The sequence below is a fragment of the Anopheles coluzzii genome, chromosome 2 (genome assembly GCF_943734685.1).
Source record: "Anopheles coluzzii chromosome 2, AcolN3, whole genome shotgun sequence".
Lineage (NCBI taxonomy): Eukaryota > Metazoa > Arthropoda > Insecta > Diptera > Culicidae > Anopheles > Anopheles coluzzii.
Genome location: NC_064670.1, coordinates 88,757,670 through 88,779,792, shown reverse-complemented (window position 1 = coordinate 88,779,792; position 22,123 = coordinate 88,757,670). Strand labels below are relative to the sequence as shown.

At 39.0% G+C, this 22,123-nt stretch overlaps 1 protein-coding gene across 1 annotated transcript; it reads left to right on the top strand.

Annotated features, from left to right (window-relative positions):
- Nucleotides 1–1,334: 1,334 nt before the first annotated feature.
- On the top strand, nt 1,335–21,661 carry LOC125906541 (uncharacterized). Its single transcript, XM_049605798.1, has 3 exons — nt 1,335–1,582; nt 2,480–2,648; nt 2,737–21,661. Exon 3 carries the CDS (start codon nt 2,749–2,751, stop codon nt 12,253–12,255), a length of 9,507 nt encoding a protein of 3,168 aa, XP_049461755.1. The 5' UTR covers nt 1,335–1,582; nt 2,480–2,648; nt 2,737–2,748; the 3' UTR covers nt 12,256–21,661.
- The last annotated feature ends 462 nt before the right edge of the window (nt 21,662–22,123 follow it).

The following is a 22,123-nucleotide window of genomic DNA, read 5'->3' as shown; positions in this document are numbered from 1 at the left end:
AGTTGTCGATAAAACGGTCCACTCGAAGAGATAGCTTCGAGTTTGATATCGATACAAGAATATTCATTTTGAGTTGAGAATGCTTGTTGAGACTGCAACATTTTAAATTTTTGAACATTAACTTAAACCTTTTTTTTATAAATATTTAGAGTATGTTATTTATTTTCAGTGGAGCACCGATTATCCGGGCTCATCGGGACTTGACCTCGGCCGGATATGCGAATAACACGGATTAAGAATCAAACGATATATTTAATAACAAATTCCTTGCAATTTTTGGGAATAAAACGATTGTTTTGATAAAAATTGCCCAGTTTTTATTAACTACATGTTTTCCAATGAGAATTTTTGAAATTTACCATGAATTATATTGTTTTTTGTTATGAGCTATGATAACCGATTTTTTAAATATCCTCCTCAGCACGCAATGTCACCATTGTATTGAACTGTCATTTCTCAACAGCACGGATAAACGGATGACCGGATAAAAGGTACCCGTATAAACGTCGCTCCACTGTATTTATTGATTAATTTTCTTTATTTCAAGCTTAGATTATCTATCAAATTCTTCCGACATGATACATCTTAAATAAACATAACTTTGATAACTAACATAAATAAATTTTTTTCGCCCTAATAACTAGTTAAAAATAACTAACTTAAGAATGAAAAATAGAAACAATGTTAATGCAAAAAGGCCTCTATTCTACCAATTATTTTATAGAGGCTTTCAGCCGATTGGTTCCTTTCACCTCTTTTAATCGGTAGATCAATGCTAATCTTAAAATATGAGTTGGTAACGTCTCTCTTTCTTTCATGTTCTCATTTAAATTTTCCTATTCTCTTTATACCAAGTTTTTCGTTGAATTGTTGTAAGAATAAGTGTCACCCACCAAGAGCTCGACATCATCACACTTTAATTACTTTTATTACTTGCGAAAAAATTTCAACATTTCTTTTATCAATATTCAATGATTTATTAATATTTCTACTACTTTGCAATTGTTTAATTCTCACTACTCCTCCTGCACTCCAAAAAAATTGGTTTTTCCATACCATGGGAATTTACTCACTCACTCAATTAAAGGAATAACTCATACTAATGAATCAATTCTTTTTTACCCATCACTAGTATATATATTGTTTTTCAGCTATTCAAACAAGAGTACTTTTGATAATCTTTCGTTGTTATCATTTACAGCGTTTATCAATTTTACAGCGTCGCCTTGGTACGAATGGCCACAATAAATGGTGCAAATATCAGATAACGATATTTTACAAGTTCTGGTTAATTTCACGACCTAATCGGGCAAGACAGTCGGTATAAGCCAAAACAGCGCTAAGTTCCATACAAACAGTTGAAGTGCACGCAACAAGAAATAGGAATGAGCAATAGTGATATAGATGTTGTTATGGGATGAATTTCATCTTCTATGTGAAGATGTGAATTGTGTCTTTCTTCACATTTATAGGTAATAATGCAGTTCTGTGTGAATTTTGAAAACAATACGTTGACATTGAAAGTTCATTACTTGTGATTCAGATTGACTAACTTTGTTAGAAGTATCCTAAACTGTATTGAGTAAGTAAATTCCACCTACCACTTTATTCATCAGTGTTGTGAGTACACCGCAAATGTGTAGAGAGGGAATTGTTGTAGAGTTATGCTACTCGGCAGAAGAAAACTCCATCGCGATTGAATTGCGATGGCGGGAGGAGGAGAGAGGATAAAAGGACCGGAGGACGAATCTCTGGCCTCTTTTCGCGCCTGTTACTCAGGAGAATAAAACTAATTTTGTGTTTTTTGCCACCAAGAATTATTTACGGAATTTTCTTTGAGTACTTTTTCGCAACATTCAGATTATCGGCCCGGTAATCGCTAAACATTGTGTTTCGCTGACATTGTGCGTTCAGGGTTTCCAACGTACATCGCCCACGGGGCCCTCCTTGCTAATACAGTTGCATATTCTATCAACTGTTATAGATGCTGGTCTAAAGATCTGCGGGGCCCTTCATCGACGGGGCTTACTTTGCTTACTTTGCTTACCGTTAAAATCGCCACTGCTCCATACGTAGGACTGACTATCCTGCTATGGTAACAAATCAGTCTCTGAAGGCCAAGCTCACTTCACTACACTGAGGTACAGGCAGGCCTTGACCGACAGCGGTTGTTGTGCCAAAGAAGAAGAAAGGGGAAGGCTAACATTTTCTCGAAGTCGATTTTTTTCGGGCCATGTAAGCTATCCATTGTTAGGCTTTTGAATGCTTCTTTCTAGTAAAAAGGAAAAGGATTAGCAAACAAACATATGCACTGTGTACACGTAGCTGTTTTAAACTGTTTTAGTGATTGCTTCCGTTGCTTGTTCGTTGACAATAACTAACCAAAGAATTTGTTAGCGTTGCTACTCGTACGAGCGATTTTTTATTTATCAAACAACATGCATCATGTATTTTTTTTTCTTTTTATCAAATATTGCAGGATCATCAGTAGCAACATCCTAAAAAAGGTGTTTGTATAACTCAAAATTTTTTTTGTGATTTTGTTCCAAAACTGAGACGTTTCTAACGAACCAAGGACTTGCAAAAAAAAAAACTTGTCGTGGCGATTTTTCTGGCAACTAAGTTCATCATTTCCTAAGGTTCAGAAGGTACATAAACGCCTCCAATCCATATAATCTAACCTCAAACAGATAGTAAATTATTAAATGCGCATTCTATGTTCCACACTACTTCTAGTTCCAAAGCAACATGGAGTCAGGCAGCAAAAGATCCTCCTTACACGGCGTGGCTTACCACATTCGATTGACGATGATCATTCTTTTTCGTGCCTACTCTTTGCACCGCCAAGGAAAGTTGCCTCAATTTGAGTTGAAGATGGAGGTAGCAGATGCAGGAAAATTCGACGACCTGGTGTTTCGCTACTCATCACTAGCGAAATCGAAAGGTACGGTTTTCATACAAGCTAAACATAAACAACCACCCAAAAAGCCAACGAAATCGAAAAAAATCCACCCAAATCATCCGTACACGCCAACGCGAAAAGAGCGACCAGCCATTACGGAAGGAACGCTGCTCACGAAATGGAACTCCAACGGTACCTTTTCAATTCCCATGTTCTTTATTTCGTACCTGGAAGGATATGAAACATTGTCCCCAGGTTCGCATACTTATCTTCTGTGCACTAATGCAACGATCGACAACAAACTCAAACAAAAATTAACACTACGACCACTGGACAGCAGCGATATACTTTCCTTTTGCGACGACATTGGAGCAACGTGTTACAGCTTCAGTAAGGAGCAATTTAATACGCTGGCAGATGAATTGCGGCAAGCTAGTATAGAAAAGCTAGGACAGATGCTCGTATTGCATGTTCGTTACAACAAAGAAGTTAACTCGAATTATTCTTCGTTAAACGTTTACGCCGATCTGATTTCTATATGCGTCGAGGAGCTTGAAGGAGGAACAGGGAAGTTTAAACTAAGCCAACAATTACTAACTGCTTGTGAGTCATCAATAATGGGGAAGCTGCGAGCTGTTCTTCATAGAGAATATGAAAGGCTTATAAGAGCAAAGCAGTGTGATGATAGAAGCGCCATCTGGGAAGAGATGCAATTCATGATCAATAAGTCCTTCTTTCAATCAGGTACCATGGAAACACCGACTTCAATGCACGACGAATCATGTTTCTTCAAGAAGGTGGATCGTGTTATACAGCAATTTTACCAAGAGTTTATGCTTGTTTGTGGGTCATTAAACGGGGAACAGCTGTACAACAGTGTTCTAGAAATAATGCCACACTGGGTCGACGATAGAATGACAACGCATAACATGCTGTTCATGCGACTGTTTGATTCAATGAAGTTGTCCCAACCTATTCCTATGGATTTAGACTATTTAAAACAACAGTTTGTCAGTATGAGGGTGAATCATTACTTTTCTAGATTCCAAATAGAATCACAGTCTAACCTTAACCAATGGAAGTCTAACTATCGATACATAGATGTTCGATCAGATCGACTTCAAGACACTAAGCTGTATAAATTTCTCAGTAATGAGTCTGCTTATGAACGTTACCAATATCACACAACAAGGGATATAATAGTGTATTCTCTTGTTGCATCACAAACAATTGAATTGGTTCAATGCAATGCATTATTCATACACTATGCAGCGAAAGATTTTGAGGAAAATATATGCGATGTACTTCGTAAATTAATCGAGTTCATTTTAGAGGTAGATTCCTACTCTTACACCATTATAATGACCATCGATCAGTCGAAGAAATCGATGCTGCCAGAAATTCAAAGATATACTAAAGAACATAAGCTAAAGTTAATAGTAGTCGAAGAAGTACTCGAAGCATGCCAAGATGAAGATTGTTTCATCGTACGCGATCTTACCGAAGAGGCAAGACTACAGTTGTATGCAAAACGTTCCAATACAACTTTAAATATTTTTGGAACCACGATATCGCCGAGTGGCATTTTGAATGACGATGATAGCCTAAGCTTCGTGTGTATCTTTTTGGACAACTATTATGAGCTCGATAATATAGCATATATTGAATCGAAGGAAAAAAACTTTGAAGCAATCAAGCATCTGTATATTCCACGCACAGTCGTTCCATGCTCGAAAGAAAATGAAAACCATGCAAAAGAACAGGAGGAAACCGATGTTTTCTTTTGTCCACTGTACAAAAACGAAATATCGTTTGACGAGTTTCGATTTAGTAGCCCCAAGTTTTCTCAAATGCTCAAATCAGTTTCATCTGCAAATGATGATGTACAGTATACCGTTCCTGATGTTTTCACGCAGCACAACGAAGAGAAAGTACACATCTTACTCGATGAAGCGGGAACGGGAAAGTCAACGTATTTCACGTGGCTTGCACATGCTCTATCGATCGCTAACCCTGCACATTATGTGATTCGAATTAACGATTCACAGTATTGCACGGATTACAAAAGATGGCAAAACTCTGACATTAAGTTGCTTGATGATACTGCAATCTTAAGATGTCTGTATCGTTTAATCCATCTCACGCATTTCGTTTCGAACGTTTACAGTTTTTCGATCAAAGCGACTGATGTTTTCCGAAATCAAGCTGATCGAGCTGCAGACCTATTTACTTTAGTTAACGGCAAAATTTATGTCAACACGCGTAAAGCAAACCCGTCAAAATTTACATGGGCACAGTTGATCGAGCTGAAGATTTTCCAGGAAAAATTCAATCAAAAACAACTGATTATCTTGTTCGATGGACTTGATGAAACTGCTCCTTTTTATAAAGAGTTCGTAGTGCAATTATTTGGAAGGATTGCAAGTTTGGATGGTATTCGAACTCTGTTCATCTCAACAAGACCGTATGATTACATACAACAGTTAGAAAGTACATTTTCTAACAATAGAATGTATTGTCTTAAACAATTATCACAGTACGATCAGCTGCAGTTTGTTCATAATTATTTGATGCATGAGCTAGAAGATTACAAACATTGCGATGCAAACAAGCGGCACAAGATTTTAGGGTTTCAATATCATTGGATGGTACACTATTTGAAGGATTTAAAGCGAATACCCTTGCTTCTTCATATGGCATGCGTTATAAATCTACCAATTTCAAGAAATAACGTGGACTTTAAACGCCGCATTATACCTAAAGGATATTTAATACAAACAAATGCTAATATTTTAGATCAAATCGAAGATTTCATCAAGCAGAAACTAAAAATTTTAAGCATTCATAAAGCTGGCTTGACAGAGATGGCCCTTTTAAATCCTTATCAGCAAGTGGTCCATGAAAAGTTTTGTGAAAACATTAAAAAACGGCATATTTTATCGGCAATGCTTGTAATGTTTGAGCAAAATCAGATAAATATGCTATTGACATCACATGACATCGTGAGAAGTAAAAAAAATATTAACGAAGTGCATAATGGAATTGAAAAAACTGGAATCATTACTGGAGCTTATGATGGAATTCCTCAGTTCACTCATAGAATATTTGCTGAGTACTTTGCAGCTTGCTGGATGAACGAAAACAAGCAACGTATGAGAAATGAGAGCTTCTTCCATTCATGGTCATTTTGGATAGTTCATTTACACAAAATGCGTGACTTTTTCAACCGAATAATTCTACAACAAAGCAAAGGATGTGATCTTCACATGGCCGTTGTAAATCAATCCACCACTATAGTAAGCGAGATACTGTCGAAAAATCCATCAACCGTATTGGTGAAAGATGATCTTGGTCGATTTCCTCTTCATTTGGCAGTTACGTACCCATCACTGAATATAGTTAACTTGTTACTCGATAAGATGTCCGTTCAGTCTATTAACACAACAGATCATCTGTTTGGATGGAGTGCCATAGACTACGCATTCGCCATCCGATGCATTGAAATAGCCAAAAAAATAGTATTAACCGGAGCAACAGTCAACGAACACATACTTCTTCAACAGATACTTTCAAACAACTTATATCAACTGTTGTATGGTGTTTATTTTTATGGAGAATATCTTCAGTCAAATGAATGCTCAAGAACAATTGCAAATCGTCTTCTCATTCGAGTAGTGGATCACATACTTAACAAACAGCGTGTTGATATCTTCTCTCGTCTCGAGGTATTGGATTCGAAAACAGTTCTTGAATTTTGCATAACTAAAAACTTTCTAAAAATATTCAAACAATTTGTATTGCAAATCAACGATCCATCCAAGATTTCTGATAAAGAATTAAAACGATTCGCCCGGCTGGCACTAGAGAACAATGCTCACGACGTAATTGTTTATTTGATCGAAGATCGTAACATTGCTCTACCCCAAATGAACAGCATGGTCGGTCTTATTTCTGCTCTCAAATATACGATACAAAACAATAAGCTTACTTCATTCAAAGCAATCTTTCATCATCTCTGCATTCAACAAAACATACTGATGAATGAGAAAACTGATATTCCTGATGACTATTGTACTCCAAGCATGCCACCATTCGAGGAATGTTGTGTGATGTATGATGTTTCTCCTGAGGTATGCTGCGTACTTTCCTGTAATAATGTTCGGTTACCGTTGCCTGAATATGATGAAAAAGACATCCTTTATAATGGATATGTGCTCGAAGCTCTTTTGGCTTATTCAGTTCACGAGGGAAATGTCCGCATGCTCAGATACATTCATCTCAAGACCAAAATGGTCATCACCAACAGACTCATCGCAATGATCATGAGATTACTTCCGAAAGGTAAAGATGTATGTCATAAGAAGTCGATGCCTGCATTTCTGTATCTTCTCGACAATTCCACCGATCTGGACGGTGTGGACGATGAGGGTCGAAATTTGCTTCATATGACTGCTCAAAATGGCTGTTTCTTCATGATGCATTGTTTGATTGTACGAGGATTCCACCCAGCTACAGTAAACGCCGCAAATAGCTGGAATGTGTTTCACTATGTTGCGTTCAATGAGGAAGGGAATCGTTCGAATAAAATCTTGGAATATTTGTTGAAACGTTGCAACATGATTTGGTTCGATCAGTTAGATAACATGCTACATTGGAATGACCGTGAGATAGCTGACAGCTTCTCCATCAATCTGAATGTAACTCAAGATACAACAAATATGGCTTGGCTAACCAAACAACAATACGGTTTGCTGGCTTGGTTGTTTTTGCTTGACAAACGACTAACAGCTAAGGTGTTGAATGACCTGGAACAACAGGAAGCTTACCAGTGTATGAACCATATAGTTAAAGGCAATCATAAGACTTTGTTGATCAAAGAAGTTCGAGATGACATTCCTCAATTCACACATAGAATATTTGCTGAGTACTTTGCGGCTTGCTGGTTAAATGAGAACAAGAATCGTATGAAGAACGAGAGCTTTTTCTTTTCGTGGTCATATTGGAATAATGAATCAAGAAAAATGCGTGACATCTTCAATCGAGTAATTCTTAGAGAAAGCAAAGGATGTGATCTACACATGGCTGTTATAAATCAATCGCCAGATCTAGTACGCGAGCTACTGTCGAATAATCAATCAGCTGCAATGGCAAAAGATACCGTAGGTCGATTGCCGCTTCACTTGGCAGTTACGTACCAATCACTGAATATAGTAAACTTGTTGCTCAAAAAAATGTCCATTCAGTACATTAACACAAAAGATCACCTATTGGGATGGAGTGTCACAGACTACGCATTCGCCAGTCGATATTCAGAAATAGCTCAAAGAATATTGGCAGCTGGAGCAACAGTCGATGAACACATACTTCTTCAACAGATACTTTCCAATCAACTGTCTTCGTTGTTATGTTGCATTAAATTTTACGGGAAATATCTTCGGTCAGATGAAAGCTCCAGAAAATTTGCAGAAAGTCTTAACATTCAAGTGGTCGAAAATATACTTAACGAAAAGCGCGTTGACATTTTCTCTCGTCATGATGAAACATATTCTAAAACAGTTCTTGAGTTTTGCATAACTGAAGGTATCCAGGAAGTATTCAAACAATTTGTATTGCAAATCAACGATCGTTCCAATATTTTTCAACAAGAAACCAATCATTTGTTTGAACTGGCATTGGAGAATGATGCTCATGATATAATTGTTTATTTTATCGAAGATTATAACATTCCTTTACCTCACATGGATAATATGGTCGGTCTTATTTCTGCTCTCAAATATACGATACAAAAAAATAAGTTTACTTCATTCAAAGCAATCTTTCATCATCTCTGCATCGAACAAAACATACTGATGAATGAGGAAACTGATGTTCCTGACGGCTATTGTATTGCAAGCATGCCATCATTGGACGAGGATCTTTCTCCTGAGGTATGCTGTGTACTTTCTTGTAGTAATGTTCGGTTTCCATTGCCTGAGTATGATGAAAAAGACATCCTTTATAATGGATATGTGCTCGAAGCTCTTTTGGCTTATTCAGTTCACGAGGGAAATGTCCGCATGCTCAGATACATTCATCTCAAGACCAAAATGGCCATCACCAACAGACTCATCGCAATGATCATGAGATTACTTCCGAAAGGTATAGATGTATGTCATAAGAAGTCGATGCCTGCATTTCTGTATCTTCTCGACAATTCCACCGATCTGGACGGTGTGGACGATGAGGGTCGAAATTTGCTTCATATGACTGCTCAAAATGGCTGTTTCTTCATGATGCATTGTTTGATTGTACGAGGATTCCACCCAGCTACAGTAAACGCCGCAAATAGCTGGAATGTGTTTCACTATGTTGCGTTCAATGAGGAAGGGAATCGTTCGAATAAAATCTTGGAATATTTGTTGAAACGTTGCAACATGATTTGGTTCGATCAGTTAGATAACATGCTACATTGGAATGACCGTGAGATAGCTGACAGCTTCTCCATCAATCTGAATGTAACTCAAGATACAACAAATATGGCTTGGCTAACCAAACAACAATACGGTTTGCTGGCTTGGTTGTTTTTGCTTGACAAACGACATACAGCTAAGGTGTTAAATGACCTGGAACATCAGGAAGCTTACCAGTGTATGAACCATATAGTTAAAGGCAATCATAAGACTTTGTTGATCAAAGAAGTTCGAGATGACATTCCTCAATTCACACATAGAATATTTGCTGAGTACTTTGCGGCTTGCTGGTTAAATGAAAACAAGAATCGTATGAAGAACGAGAGCTTTTTCTTTTCGTGGTCATATTGGAATAATGAATCAAGAACAATGCGTGACATCTTCAATCGAGTAATTCTTAGAGAAAGCAAAGGATGTGATCTACACATGGCTGTTATAAATCAATCGCCAGATCTAGTACGCGAGCTACTGTCGAATAATCAATCAGCTGCAATGGCAAAAGATACCGTAGGTCGAATGCCGCTTCACTTGGCAGCTTCGTATCCATTAGCTGAAATAGAAAATGTGTTGCTCAATAAGATGTCCGTTCAGTCTATTAACACAAAAGATCATCTGTTGGGATGGAGTGCCACAGACTACGCATTTGCCAGTCGATACAGAAAAAAAATTAAAATGTTACTATTGACTGGAGCAACAGTCAACGAACAAATATTGTTTGCACAGATAATTTCTAATAATATGCGACATACTTTGACAGGCATAGGATTTTATGTGGAATATCTTCAGTTTAATGAAAGCTCCAGAACAATTTCAAATCGTCTTTCTATAAGAGTTGCAGATTATATACTTAACACACAGCGTGTTGACATCTTCTCTAGTCTCGAGGTATTGGATTCGAAAACAGTTCTTGAGTTTTGCTTAGCTGAAGATTTCCTAGAAATATTCAAACAATTTGTATTTCAAATCAACGATCGTTCCAGAATTTTTCAACAAGAAACCAATCATTTGTTTGAATTGGCATTGGAGAATGATGCTCATGATATAATTGTTTATTTGATCGAAGATCATAACATTCCTTTACCTCACATGAATAATATAGTCGGCTTTATTTCTGCTCTCAAATATACGATACAAAAAACTAAGTTTACTTCATTCAAAGCAATCTTTCATCATCTCTGCATCGAACAAAACATACTGATGAATGAGGAAACTGATATTCCTGACGGCTATTGTATTGCAAGCATGCCATCATTGGACGAGGATCTTTCTCCTGGGGTATGCTGTGTACTTTCTTGTAGTAATGTTCGGTTTCCATTGCCTGAATATGATGAAAAAGACACCCTTTATAATGGATATGTGCTCGAAGCTCTTTTGGCTTATTCAGTTCACGAGGGAAATGTCCGCATGCTCAGATACATTCATCTCAAGACCAAAATGGCCATCACCAACAGACTCATCGCAATGATCATGAGATTACTTCCGAAAGGTAAAGATGTATGTCATAAGAAGTCGATGCCTGCATTTCTGTATCTTCTCGACAATTCCACCGATCTGGACGGTGTGGACGATGAGGGTCGAAATTTGCTTCATATGACTGCTCAAAATGGCTGTTTCTTCATGATGCATTGTTTGATTGTACGAGGATTCCACCCAGCTACAGTAAACGCCGCAAATAGCTGGAATGTGTTTCACTATGTTGCGTTCAATGAGGAAGGGAATCGTTCGAATAAAATCTTGGAATATTTGTTGAAACGTTGCAACATGATTTGGTTCGATCAGTTAGATAACATGCTACATTGGAATGACCGTGAGATAGCTGACAGCTTCTCCATCAATCTGAATGTAACTCAAGATACAACAAATATGGCTTGGCTAACCAAACAACAATACGGTTTGCTGGCTTGGTTGTTTTTGCTTGACAAACGACATACAGCTAAGGTGTTAAATGACCTGGAACATCAGGAAGCTTACCAGTGTATGAACCATATAGTTAAAGGCAATCATAAGACTTTGTTGATCAAAGAAGTTCGAGATGACATTCCTCAATTCACACATAGAATATTTGCTGAGTACTTTGCGGCTTGCTGGTTAAATGAAAACAAGAATCGTATGAAGAACGAGAGCTTTTTCTTTTCGTGGTCATATTGGAATAATGAATCAAGAACAATGCGTGACATCTTCAATCGAGTAATTCTTAGAGAAAGCAAAGGATGTGATCTACACATGGCTGTTATAAATCAATCGCCAGATCTAGTACGCGAGCTACTGTCGAATAATCAATCAGCTGCAATGGCAAAAGATACCGTAGGTCGAATGCCGCTTCACTTGGCAGCTTCGTATCCATTAGCTGAAATAGAAAATGTGTTGCTCAATAAGATGTCCGTTCAGTCTATTAACACAAAAGATCATCTGTTGGGATGGAGTGCCACCGACTACGCATTTGCCAGTCGATACAGAAAAAAAATTAAAATGTTACTATCGACTGGAGCGACAGTCAACGAACAAATATTGTTTGCACAGATAATTTCTAATAATATGCGTCGTATCTTGACAAGCATAGGATTTTATGTGGAATATCTTCAGATTAATGAATGCTCCAGAACAATTTCAAATCGTCTTCTCATAAGAGTTGCAGATTATATACTTAACACACAGCGTGTTGACATCTTCTCTAGTCTCGAGGTATTGGATTCGAAAACAGTTCTTGAGTTTTGCTTAGCTGAAGATTTCCTACTCCGGACTACCCGATTCAGATTCCGTGTTCGGAATCAATTCCAGAGCCGATTCCGATGCTGGAATCGATTCCGATTCCGCAGTCGATTTCGGAGTCGATTCCGGAATCGATTCCGGAGCCGATTCCGGAGCCAATTCCGGAGACGATTCCGGAGCCGATTCCAGAGTTGACTCCGAAGCCGATTCCAGAGTTGACTCCGGATCCGATTCCCGAGTCAGCTCTGGAATCGATTCCGCGATCAGACTCGGCTCCGGAATCGGAATTGACCTGGGAATTGCAATTTGTCCCGATAACGGAATCATAATTGAGTCCATAATTAGAATTAGCTCTGGAATGTGAATTAGTTCTTGAATTGATAAAAAGAAGTTTTAGATGCGAAATCAGTCCTTGAATCTCCATTAGAATGGATGTTTTACGAGTAAATTTTAATTTTTGGGTTATCAATACGTAGTATGATTTGACCCAGACGCCTATTTTTATGGCGATGCCGAAACTGACTCCGTTTGGAAGTCGATTCTAATTTAGGAGTCAATTCCGATTTGAGCGCCGATTTCGATGCCGGAACCAATTCCGATTCCGATTACGGAGTCGATTCCGGAACCGATTCCGATTCCGGAACCGATTCCGGAGCTAATTCCGGAAACAATTCTGGAGCCGATTCCGTAGTCGATTGGGATTCTGGAATCGATACCAGAAAACAGCGGAGCTAGCCGGAATCGATTCCGAAAAAACTTAATTTTTCCCATCACTAGTCAGGACTTAGTGGTGGAATAATGGAATGCTGTTAGTGTTTGAGTTAAACAACAATGTGTTACATTTTTAATTTATAATAATTATAGGCTGCTGTCATACAAAACAAAACATTCATCATAACGAAAACAAAACGACAACCAAAAAATAACGCTTGTTAGTGTAAATAACAATAAAAAGGGTTGTTTGCTACAATTTTCATGACAAGAATTGAAAATCGTAAAGACACGGGTACATTTATCGTACTCGCCTAGTGTAATTTCGATTTTCACTACCACATCTGGCAGTTGCTAATCGAAGCATTTTGCCTTTAAAACTCTAGGCAGCTTCATAAAATATGTTATTTTTCAATACGTACGATCACACAAGCCATATCTTTCTTCGCGTACCTTTCCCCTTCCAAAATTGTCAAAAAAGAAGCCAATATTTTTGCGTTCACATACCATGCAGCATACACTTATCGTAATTTAACACTATTACTGTGATTATCTGATTCAAACAGAAACGTATCCAACAAAACCGCGCCACACGAACTGGAACGAAATCGGTATTATACAAGATTGTTAGAGACTTCTTTCGTTGACTCAAGACAATGCTACCAAATTGATCTGAAATGGATTTGTTTGTCAAAACAAACTGCAACGCGTAACGCAAGAAGTATCATACCAATTAATAATTATTTCTACGTGTGGCATATTATTGATATTTAAATGTGTTTGGCAATGTCATGAAAAGTAGCGCTTTTGTTATGATTCTCCAATTTCTGTACATTTTGTTATTTCCACCCTTTTTGCAGTGAATAATTACAAAAAATCCCTTCTGAATGTAATTACATGCAACTCGTGTGGTTTAAATATATGTATTTAGTAGTTAAACCGTAAAACAAAACGCTTTCCGTAGCTTTAACCTGACGGCAAGCTGTTGGACAAAAAACGGTCTCCGTTTGAGTCAGGTAATGCAAATGACCTTCGTTAAGTTCGATATATCAAACCAGAGACAAATCGAATTCTCAAACACGGATCATAATAGAAAATGAGCATTTTTGATACTTTTTCTCAAACAGTTGAGCCACATAATCGGCACTAATAATTGGTAAAAAACGGGTTCTTATTGTAAGAAATGCACAATATTTTTTATTTGTTTATTTAATTATTTTTATTTTATTAATTGCTCGGCCACGTTGGGTTACAGCAATAGTGCTTACTGACTATAGTATACAATTATTCACGAAGGAGTTGGAAGGAGTTTATGGTACGGAAAAGGAGCGAAGACGGAATCGGTAGACAGGATAGGATATGTTGAAATCGAACAGATCAGAAGTACTATTAAAAGACAACATAGCTCTTACAAAAGGCTCATTGCGAGCAAAACGTGTACGACATATAGGTAACTGGAGACGAAAACGATAACGTAAGGTGCGACAAGGTGCATACAAATGTAAGCGCGATAGAAGGGAAGGAGTATCAATCGTATTGAGCAATATGCCAGCAACGAAAGAAGCCTGAGCGATCGAGAGGCAGTGCTCCAACTTGGCAAGGCCTAATAGAGTGCATCTATCGTCATACGAAGGAAGCGGAATAGAGTGATGACCTAGCGACCTACAAAATACGATCCTTGTAAAACGTCTCTGGATCCTCTCAATCCTTTGGAGCAGAGATAGTTGGACACGAGACCAGATGACACAGGCATATTCTAGTACGGAACGGACCCAACAACAACAAAGGTACTTAAGACAAAAAGGATCATGAATTTCAGTGGACATGCGACAAATATAACCAAGACTTTTGTTGGCCTTGTTGATGACATAGTCCATGTGCTCCTTGAAAGAAAGACTCAGGTCAAAGAAGACGCCAAGATCCTTAGACAAGGACGCACGGGGAATAGGGGCATCACAGACACTATAAGCATGAGTTATACTTGTAGAGGATCGGAAGAAAGACAAGACAGAACATTTTTCAGGACACAGGACTAAAGAAGCACACCATGTAGAGAATTTACAGAGCCAGGATTGAAGGACTAGACAATCAGCTGTAGAAGATACAGGAAGAAAAATTTTAACGTCATCCGCATATAGCAAGAAGCCGTTAGGAGGAAGGATCGAAGTACAGTCATTGAGGAAGAGAATGAACAGTAAGGGACTAAGGACACTACCTAGAGGGACACTCGAAGAACTAAGAAAACATTGAGAGAAAGAGCCACAGATTTTAACTACATATAAACGATTCTCAAGATAGGAGTTGAACCACGGCAATATAGAGCCAACGAAACCTAGTTTTCGAAGCTTAGCAACAAGTAATGATAGAGGTATACTGCCAAATGCCGCTTTGAAATCGGTATAGATACTGTCTACTTGCTTACCACTAGACAGGTAGTGATGTAGAGAAGACAAAAAACACATTAGGTTGGTGGACACTGAGCAATTGGGCATAAAGCCGTGTTGTTCCGTAGAAGTATAATTTTTTACACAAGGCATTACAGATAAATGGACAATTGACTCGAGGATTTTAGAACACGCACAAATAATAGAAATGCCTCTGTAGTTTGATGCTAGTGTGCGGTCACCTTTCTTATAAATGGGAACAAGCCAAGCCAGTTTCCGTTGACTAGGAAAAATCCGAGCGAGCGAGAAAAAAGACGAGTGAGAATAGGAGTGAGGGTATTGCCACATTTTTTCAAAACACAGGCAGGGATGCCATCAGGGCCTGGTGAAAACGAAGTTTTAAGTTTGGATAAAGCGGATTTTACTAGGCTTATATATACAACCGTTAGAATATTTAGAACTTGAAAGCAATCGATAACTAATGTTTAAACACGAAAAAAACCCTACATTTCTCTCGGCCTGTCAAAAGATTGCAAGCAAATATTTTTGTTGTTCATCCAGCGATGGACAGTTTGGATAGCTTGAAAAAGAATCGCCACAGGCTGCTAGACTTCCCTTACCTCAGTGAAAAAGTGTGTTTGACATATATTTTCTAGCAGAATATGCCGTGTCTGAACGCGGCTAATGAATTTAACTAAAAAGTTTTGTAATTGGTAGATAGGTAAATTGGGCATGCTTTTTTGCATCCAACAACGATGACAGAGTAACTTAAATTTGCGATCTGACACGACCATTTCATCGATGACAAAATAGTAACTTCCATCAGCTGTCACCAGAGTGAAAATCGAAATTACGCTACCAATTACGATCAATGTACACGGGCCTTAAGGATTGTTTACAGTTGGTTTTTGTTCTCGCATTGCTGAGGCAATGCGGTGTCGTTTAGCAAAATTAATAAAGAATGTGATTCAGATTACAAATATAAACAAATATAAAAATATTATACATACAAAGGTGCAAACCATGCAATGAATAAGTAAAAATATTAAAGAACTGCAAGTTCAGTTATATTGTCAATTGCTTAATTTATTTTCGTACAACTTTTAAAAGTAAGGATATTTTATAGTTTCCTGAAACTAGTGGCTTTTTATTGCATCCAGCTTACAGTGTGAGTACCGCTAATGGTTGCCATTGATTGCCATAAATGTGCAACCATTTTTCACATGCAACATCTTTATTAGAGGGGAAAATTCTCGCCGCATGTGCAAATGTGTTCGCATTAACGCGTTCCCTTGCGATGGCGATTGTAGCGGGTATGCCTGCAAAATCTTTCAGAAACGAAATACCAGAATTCTGCAATAGGACGGGGCGCACCTGTACATCAAACACTCGTCCTCGTCGAAGGTTTTGCCGGTGTGGACAGTGGGATTAGGATACATTCACGTACGCATGTACGGCTATGGAAGAGCAAGACCGCGTTGGTAGAAGGTAGGGCTGGTTGGTGCTGATAAGAATGCACTTTTCTCTTTCTTCCGACCCTCGGATGGTTGGATGGTTAAATGAGCATCCCTGTTGGATACGTGCACGCTCATATGACTCGTACGGTATGAATCGTTTATCGGTGGCTGCTGTGAAATGGTTCGGAAGCATTTGAACTGGCAAGGAGAAGCAGGGGGTGGGCCTGGTTGTGGACACGGTGCAAACTAAAACCGAGAAATGTAGGTACATTTCATCTGCTGGGAAAGCTGTACGACACGACTTAACAAGGATTCCTGTGCGCAGCGGAACGTGTGGCGATGAGGGTGCTCGCCTGCTCGCAGAACCTTGAATTATTCAAACACCAAAAGCTTTGCCACGGACCGGAAACCGATGCTTCAAAGAGTAAGTTTGATGTGTGTCCCAAATGACAATAATAGTTTCGAACGGGAGGTTTTGCCTGGCGAGTTGGAAAACGATGAAGCAAGAGCTTCCAGTTTTCATCCAGAACCTGCTGCTTCTGCTTTAGGTGCACTTGGATCCGATACACCTGGACCCGGGGACGTTCGGTCGGGGTTGATCCGGTATGTTTCGGTCGGTTGTTGTAGCAGCACGTGTATCAGCACCACGCAGGACGGTCTGAGCATAGATTATAAATTTATTAATATTGCAACAGTCTTATCACCTATTGCCTGAAACCGAGACATGAGCAGTACAAGACACGAGCGAATCGAGCTGAGATGGGTAAGTTCCAGGGAGCAGACCAGAGTACCGTAAACCGGGCGTGTACACAATGACGTAGTTCAAGTTTTACTTTGCATTCCAACATCCGTGTCCCAACGGCCAAACTAAAACAGGGCAACAGAATTCCAGGCCATTCGAGAGTGATCGGCTTGGGAAGGAACGCAGCTCCATGTGCTGGGGAGGAGTCGTGCAGCGAAAACGTGCACGAGGAGGTAAGCCCTGGGAGACTCCCGAAGACTCTCGATAGTTTCTCGCGTAGGTTGTCCTTTCGGAAGTTTCTGCACGAGGTTTTAGACATACTGGCTGTGGAAGAATCTCGTGGGTGAGACTGCCCCGTGCACCGGTGTGTACAATGTGTTCCGTTACTGTCGGATCGTATGTCAAGTTGAGGAACATACAGAAACAGTTTGAATAATTTGTTGCCGCTTCTTGTTGCTTTGCTGACGGTTCGAAATTTTCCTTCCACCTCTCATCGATACCTTCGGTTCGGTCGTCACCGGCTGTCAGTGCGTCGTCAGTGATGCACGCTGGAGCACAGGATATGATGCAGACCGGTACGGTACATAAATGATAATATGCTGCACTGGTTTATGAAATCACCATTAATGTGCGGTCGTCGTGCGTGGATCGTAATTTGCTGTTACGATTGAGGGACTGGTGGAGTACAAGGACACAGGCTCAGTGGGATTGGAGATAATTTTCCCAACAATTTAGATACAAAATGACAAATTTATGATGGCAGATACTTTGTGAAACATTCCCTATAGATTTAGAAATTTGACAGGAGCTCTTCGAGTTGTTTATTTGCATTGATTCGACAGTTGTTTCATGAATAGTTTATTTAAAAAATCGAACTTTATATAAAATTATTTCATAAGCTAACCTTTCTAAAAAATTATTTGATTTATAGTGAAGCATATTTATCCATGGCTGGCTTTTCTGTCTCAACTTTTTTGTTAAAGTAGTAAAGTAGTCAAAAATTAATAATTAAAACAGTCGGAACAATGGTTTTATACAAGGGAACATTGGGTTTCATTGGTTTAATTAAAATTTTTATGTTTAATAACTAAATTGTGCTTTATGTACATTGCACGATTACGATACTAGTGTAATTTATGTAGGAAAGTAGGAAACTTTGCCTGTTAGAGGGACAGTATGCATCATCCGGTACCCAATTCACCGGATGTATGTACCCAAATCCGGTATGTACCCAATTCACATCATGAAATGGGATCACGTCATGCATCAGGCATTTTCATGACAATCTTACTTACTTACTTATCAGGCGCTACAACCGCTTTGCGGTCTTGGCCTGCCTCAGGAGTGTCCGAAACCGCTCACGGTCTCGCGCCTTCGTCTGCCAGTCCGTTATCCCGGCCTTAATGGCGGACGCCTCCACGCCATCTTGCCACCTCAATTTGGGCCTTTCATGACAATCATCTATTGACAATTTTCATGACAATCATCTATTGAAAAAAGTTTTGTTTTACATTTTTTTCGGTTTGAAATGAGTTTTAATAGGATATTTATATTTTCAAACGCCATTTTAAACTGGTTAAGCTGTTTTCAAAATGTATGTTACAGCAAAAAAAACTGAATCCTGAATTCCTAGATATCGATAGATTCTCATCGGATTCGTCGATTAACGTCTGCTTTAAAAAAATGTACAAAAAATGTTGATCTTAACCCGCACTAACGAATCGTTGATTGTATTAAATTCAATAATAGTATTTGATGAGTCAGTAGACAAAATTTGACACCTCTATTAGTCAAACTCTAACCGTGATGGTAAAAAAAGTAAAGCAAATTTGGACAGGAGCGTGCGCGATCAAACAACGGCACCCCGTAGCGTCTAAAACGCACTCTGTTGGGGTTCTCGGTAAACGACTTATGGATTTTTTATAACCTTCAACTTTTTTGCGTAGCGTAGGGTTTAAAAATACATTCAAAAACATGAGCATTCACCTATCAAGAGAGCCATCAAATCCGCCCCGATAATCGTGTTTCTTATGCTGATCATCCGTTAATGACCTGCCACTTCACGCGTTTACAATTGAAAGTCGAGTTCGTTCGAGCTATCCTAACAGACTCCCTGTGGAGGTTTTTAGACGTCTTATAAGCTCGTTCCGGTATCTACAACATTAAACTATTAGACAACTTTTCACTATTAGACAACAATCAGAGAATCGAAAGAACGACCGGTTCCGAATCGGCTCTGAGCGACTTGAGGATACAAAGGAAGCTGAAAATGAAGACCGAGGGACTGTGGGACTGTGGCTCCATTGCTGCGTTAGCTTGGCCGGGAGGCAACAGGCTAAACATTGAAATAGTACATGGGGAACATAACATATATATTACTTACTTACTTATCCGGCGCTACAACCGCTTTGCGGTCTTGGCCTGCCTCAGGAGTGTCCGAAACCGCTCACGGTCTACCGTCTACCAGTTCTTTATTCCGGCCTGAATGGCGGAAGCCTCCATGTCATCTTGCCACCTCAATTTGGGCCTATCACGCCTCTTCTGTCCTTGTGGACGGTCTAAAAAGACTTTACAGGCTGGGTCGTCCGTTTCCATGCGTACAGCATGGCCAGCCCACCGGAGCCTGGCGTGATAACTTGCACGACAGTGAGGTTGCCGTAAATCTCGTATAGCTCGTCATTATAACGGCTCCTTCATTGTCCTTACACACATACGGGCCAAATTTCCTTCTGAGCATCTTCCTCTCGAAACGCGAATAAGAGGGTTTCGTCAGATATGGACAGTGTCCATGTCTCAGAGGCGTACGTGAGTACCGGTAATATATAGGAACTATATAGTCCCAACTTCGTCCATCGTGACAGGTACTTTGAGGTGAACTGATTTCTCAGGCTGTATAATGACCGGTTGGCAACCAGCATACTTGCGTGCAATTCAGTTTCCATGCTATTGTCGTTGCTGACCTTTGACCCAAGATAGGTGAATTCTGGGACGACTTCAAAAGTGCGTTCACCAATCTGTACGTCATGCCTATGTAGGTTTGGAGATGTTATTATTAGGGCCACTGATAATCCACCATCAGTTTGGTCTTGGCCTCGTTTATCTGCAATCCGAGGTTATCTACCGCTTTCTCGATTCCTTGGTAGGCTTCTGCTACATAGGAAAGCTGCAGACCAATGATGTCGATATCATCAGCGTATGCCAGGATCTGGGTTGACTTATAGGAAATTGTTCCCGTAATCTCCACCCTCGAGTCATGGATGGTTTTCCCTAGCGCAAAATTGAATAGGAGTAGGCAAGCCCGTCCCCTTGGCGCAGACCTTTAGTCCACTGGCTTCACAACTGCAAGCAATGACGCCAAAACTCAATTCGACTATTTTAGGTGAATTTTGGCTGTATTTCATTATGACACCGTAGTAAGCAAATCAATCCATCCTCCCCTAGCTGCGTCCCATCGAAATTTTCTAGACCAATATATTGCAAAACTTCTAATACAATTTTTTTTTCGCGAAAACTGAGGAGGAATTGATAAAAATCGAGGTAGGTCTTAAAAGCATGCCTGCACGCATGTCTTCATACGCGCTGGTGAAAATTCCGGATAACTGACGTCAGGAGGCCTGCAAAATCATAGATTTATTTTTGTAAGTGAGCTTAAATATTCAGCCGTATCGCCATACGTAGGACTGACTATCCTGCTATGGGGATAATCATTAAGTCACTGAAAGTGAAGCCCACAAGTAGCGGTACATGCAGGCCTTTACCGTCAACGGTTGTTGAGCCAAAAGGAGTAGAAGAAAAGAAGAAGAATAAGAAGGAGAAGAAGAAGAAGAAAAAAGAAGAAAAGAAGAATAAGAAGAATAAGAAGAAGTAGAATAAGAAGAAGAAGAAGAAGAAGAAGAAGAAGAAAAGGAAAAAAAGAAGATGAAGAAGATCAATTGGATATAAAATAATAACAAATTAAAACAACATGAGGTATGAATAATGCCTAGTCTTTATTTCCTTTTTTACATTTGTTTTGGGATTCTTGGCAATATATAATAAGCAACAACAAAAATCATCTTTATCATAGTCATAGTCATCATTTTTGTGGTGTGTTCCAAACAAAAATATATCATGATGTAAATTTAACATAATATGTAAAACATATATCTAAAAAAATATGTCATGCGAGTTCAATATGTCAAGCACAGCCCTGTCAGGCCATCGTTTTTAAAGAAATACAAATATTGTTCATTGAGTTCGATCGTTCGGTTCGGGAGTTTATAGGTAAAAGTGAATTTGAGCAAATAAAATTCATACTATGGTACACTGGTATAACAATTGTGTAAAAATTTTATGTTTTTTATTATAAAATAAGAGCAAATTTGTAACCCAAGATGAAACGAACTTGTTGCAAATACTTTAAACATTTATTTCATCAAAAGTGTGCCAACGTCATTTAACGTGATGCATGTAAGTTTCGTTAACTGTTCAAAGTTTTCCACGCTCATTAAGCTTTATCAATAACTTTTCCTTGTATGTCTCTAGATTGAGGTTATAGAGAAAAATAATGAAGAAAAAATAAATAAAAATATTTCGTGTTTCTTACTCGTTATTAAAGTAGATGTTTTCTGCGAACATACATCCACTACCACCCATAACACAACCATAGCACAGTAAAAGTGGTATCAAAAGTTAGCTGTAGCGCAACAATTGCAGAAGTAAGGAGACATTTCCACCGATGACTGTTGGGCACGATTCTTGTGCACAGCCAGCTGCAAAACATTGGCCCG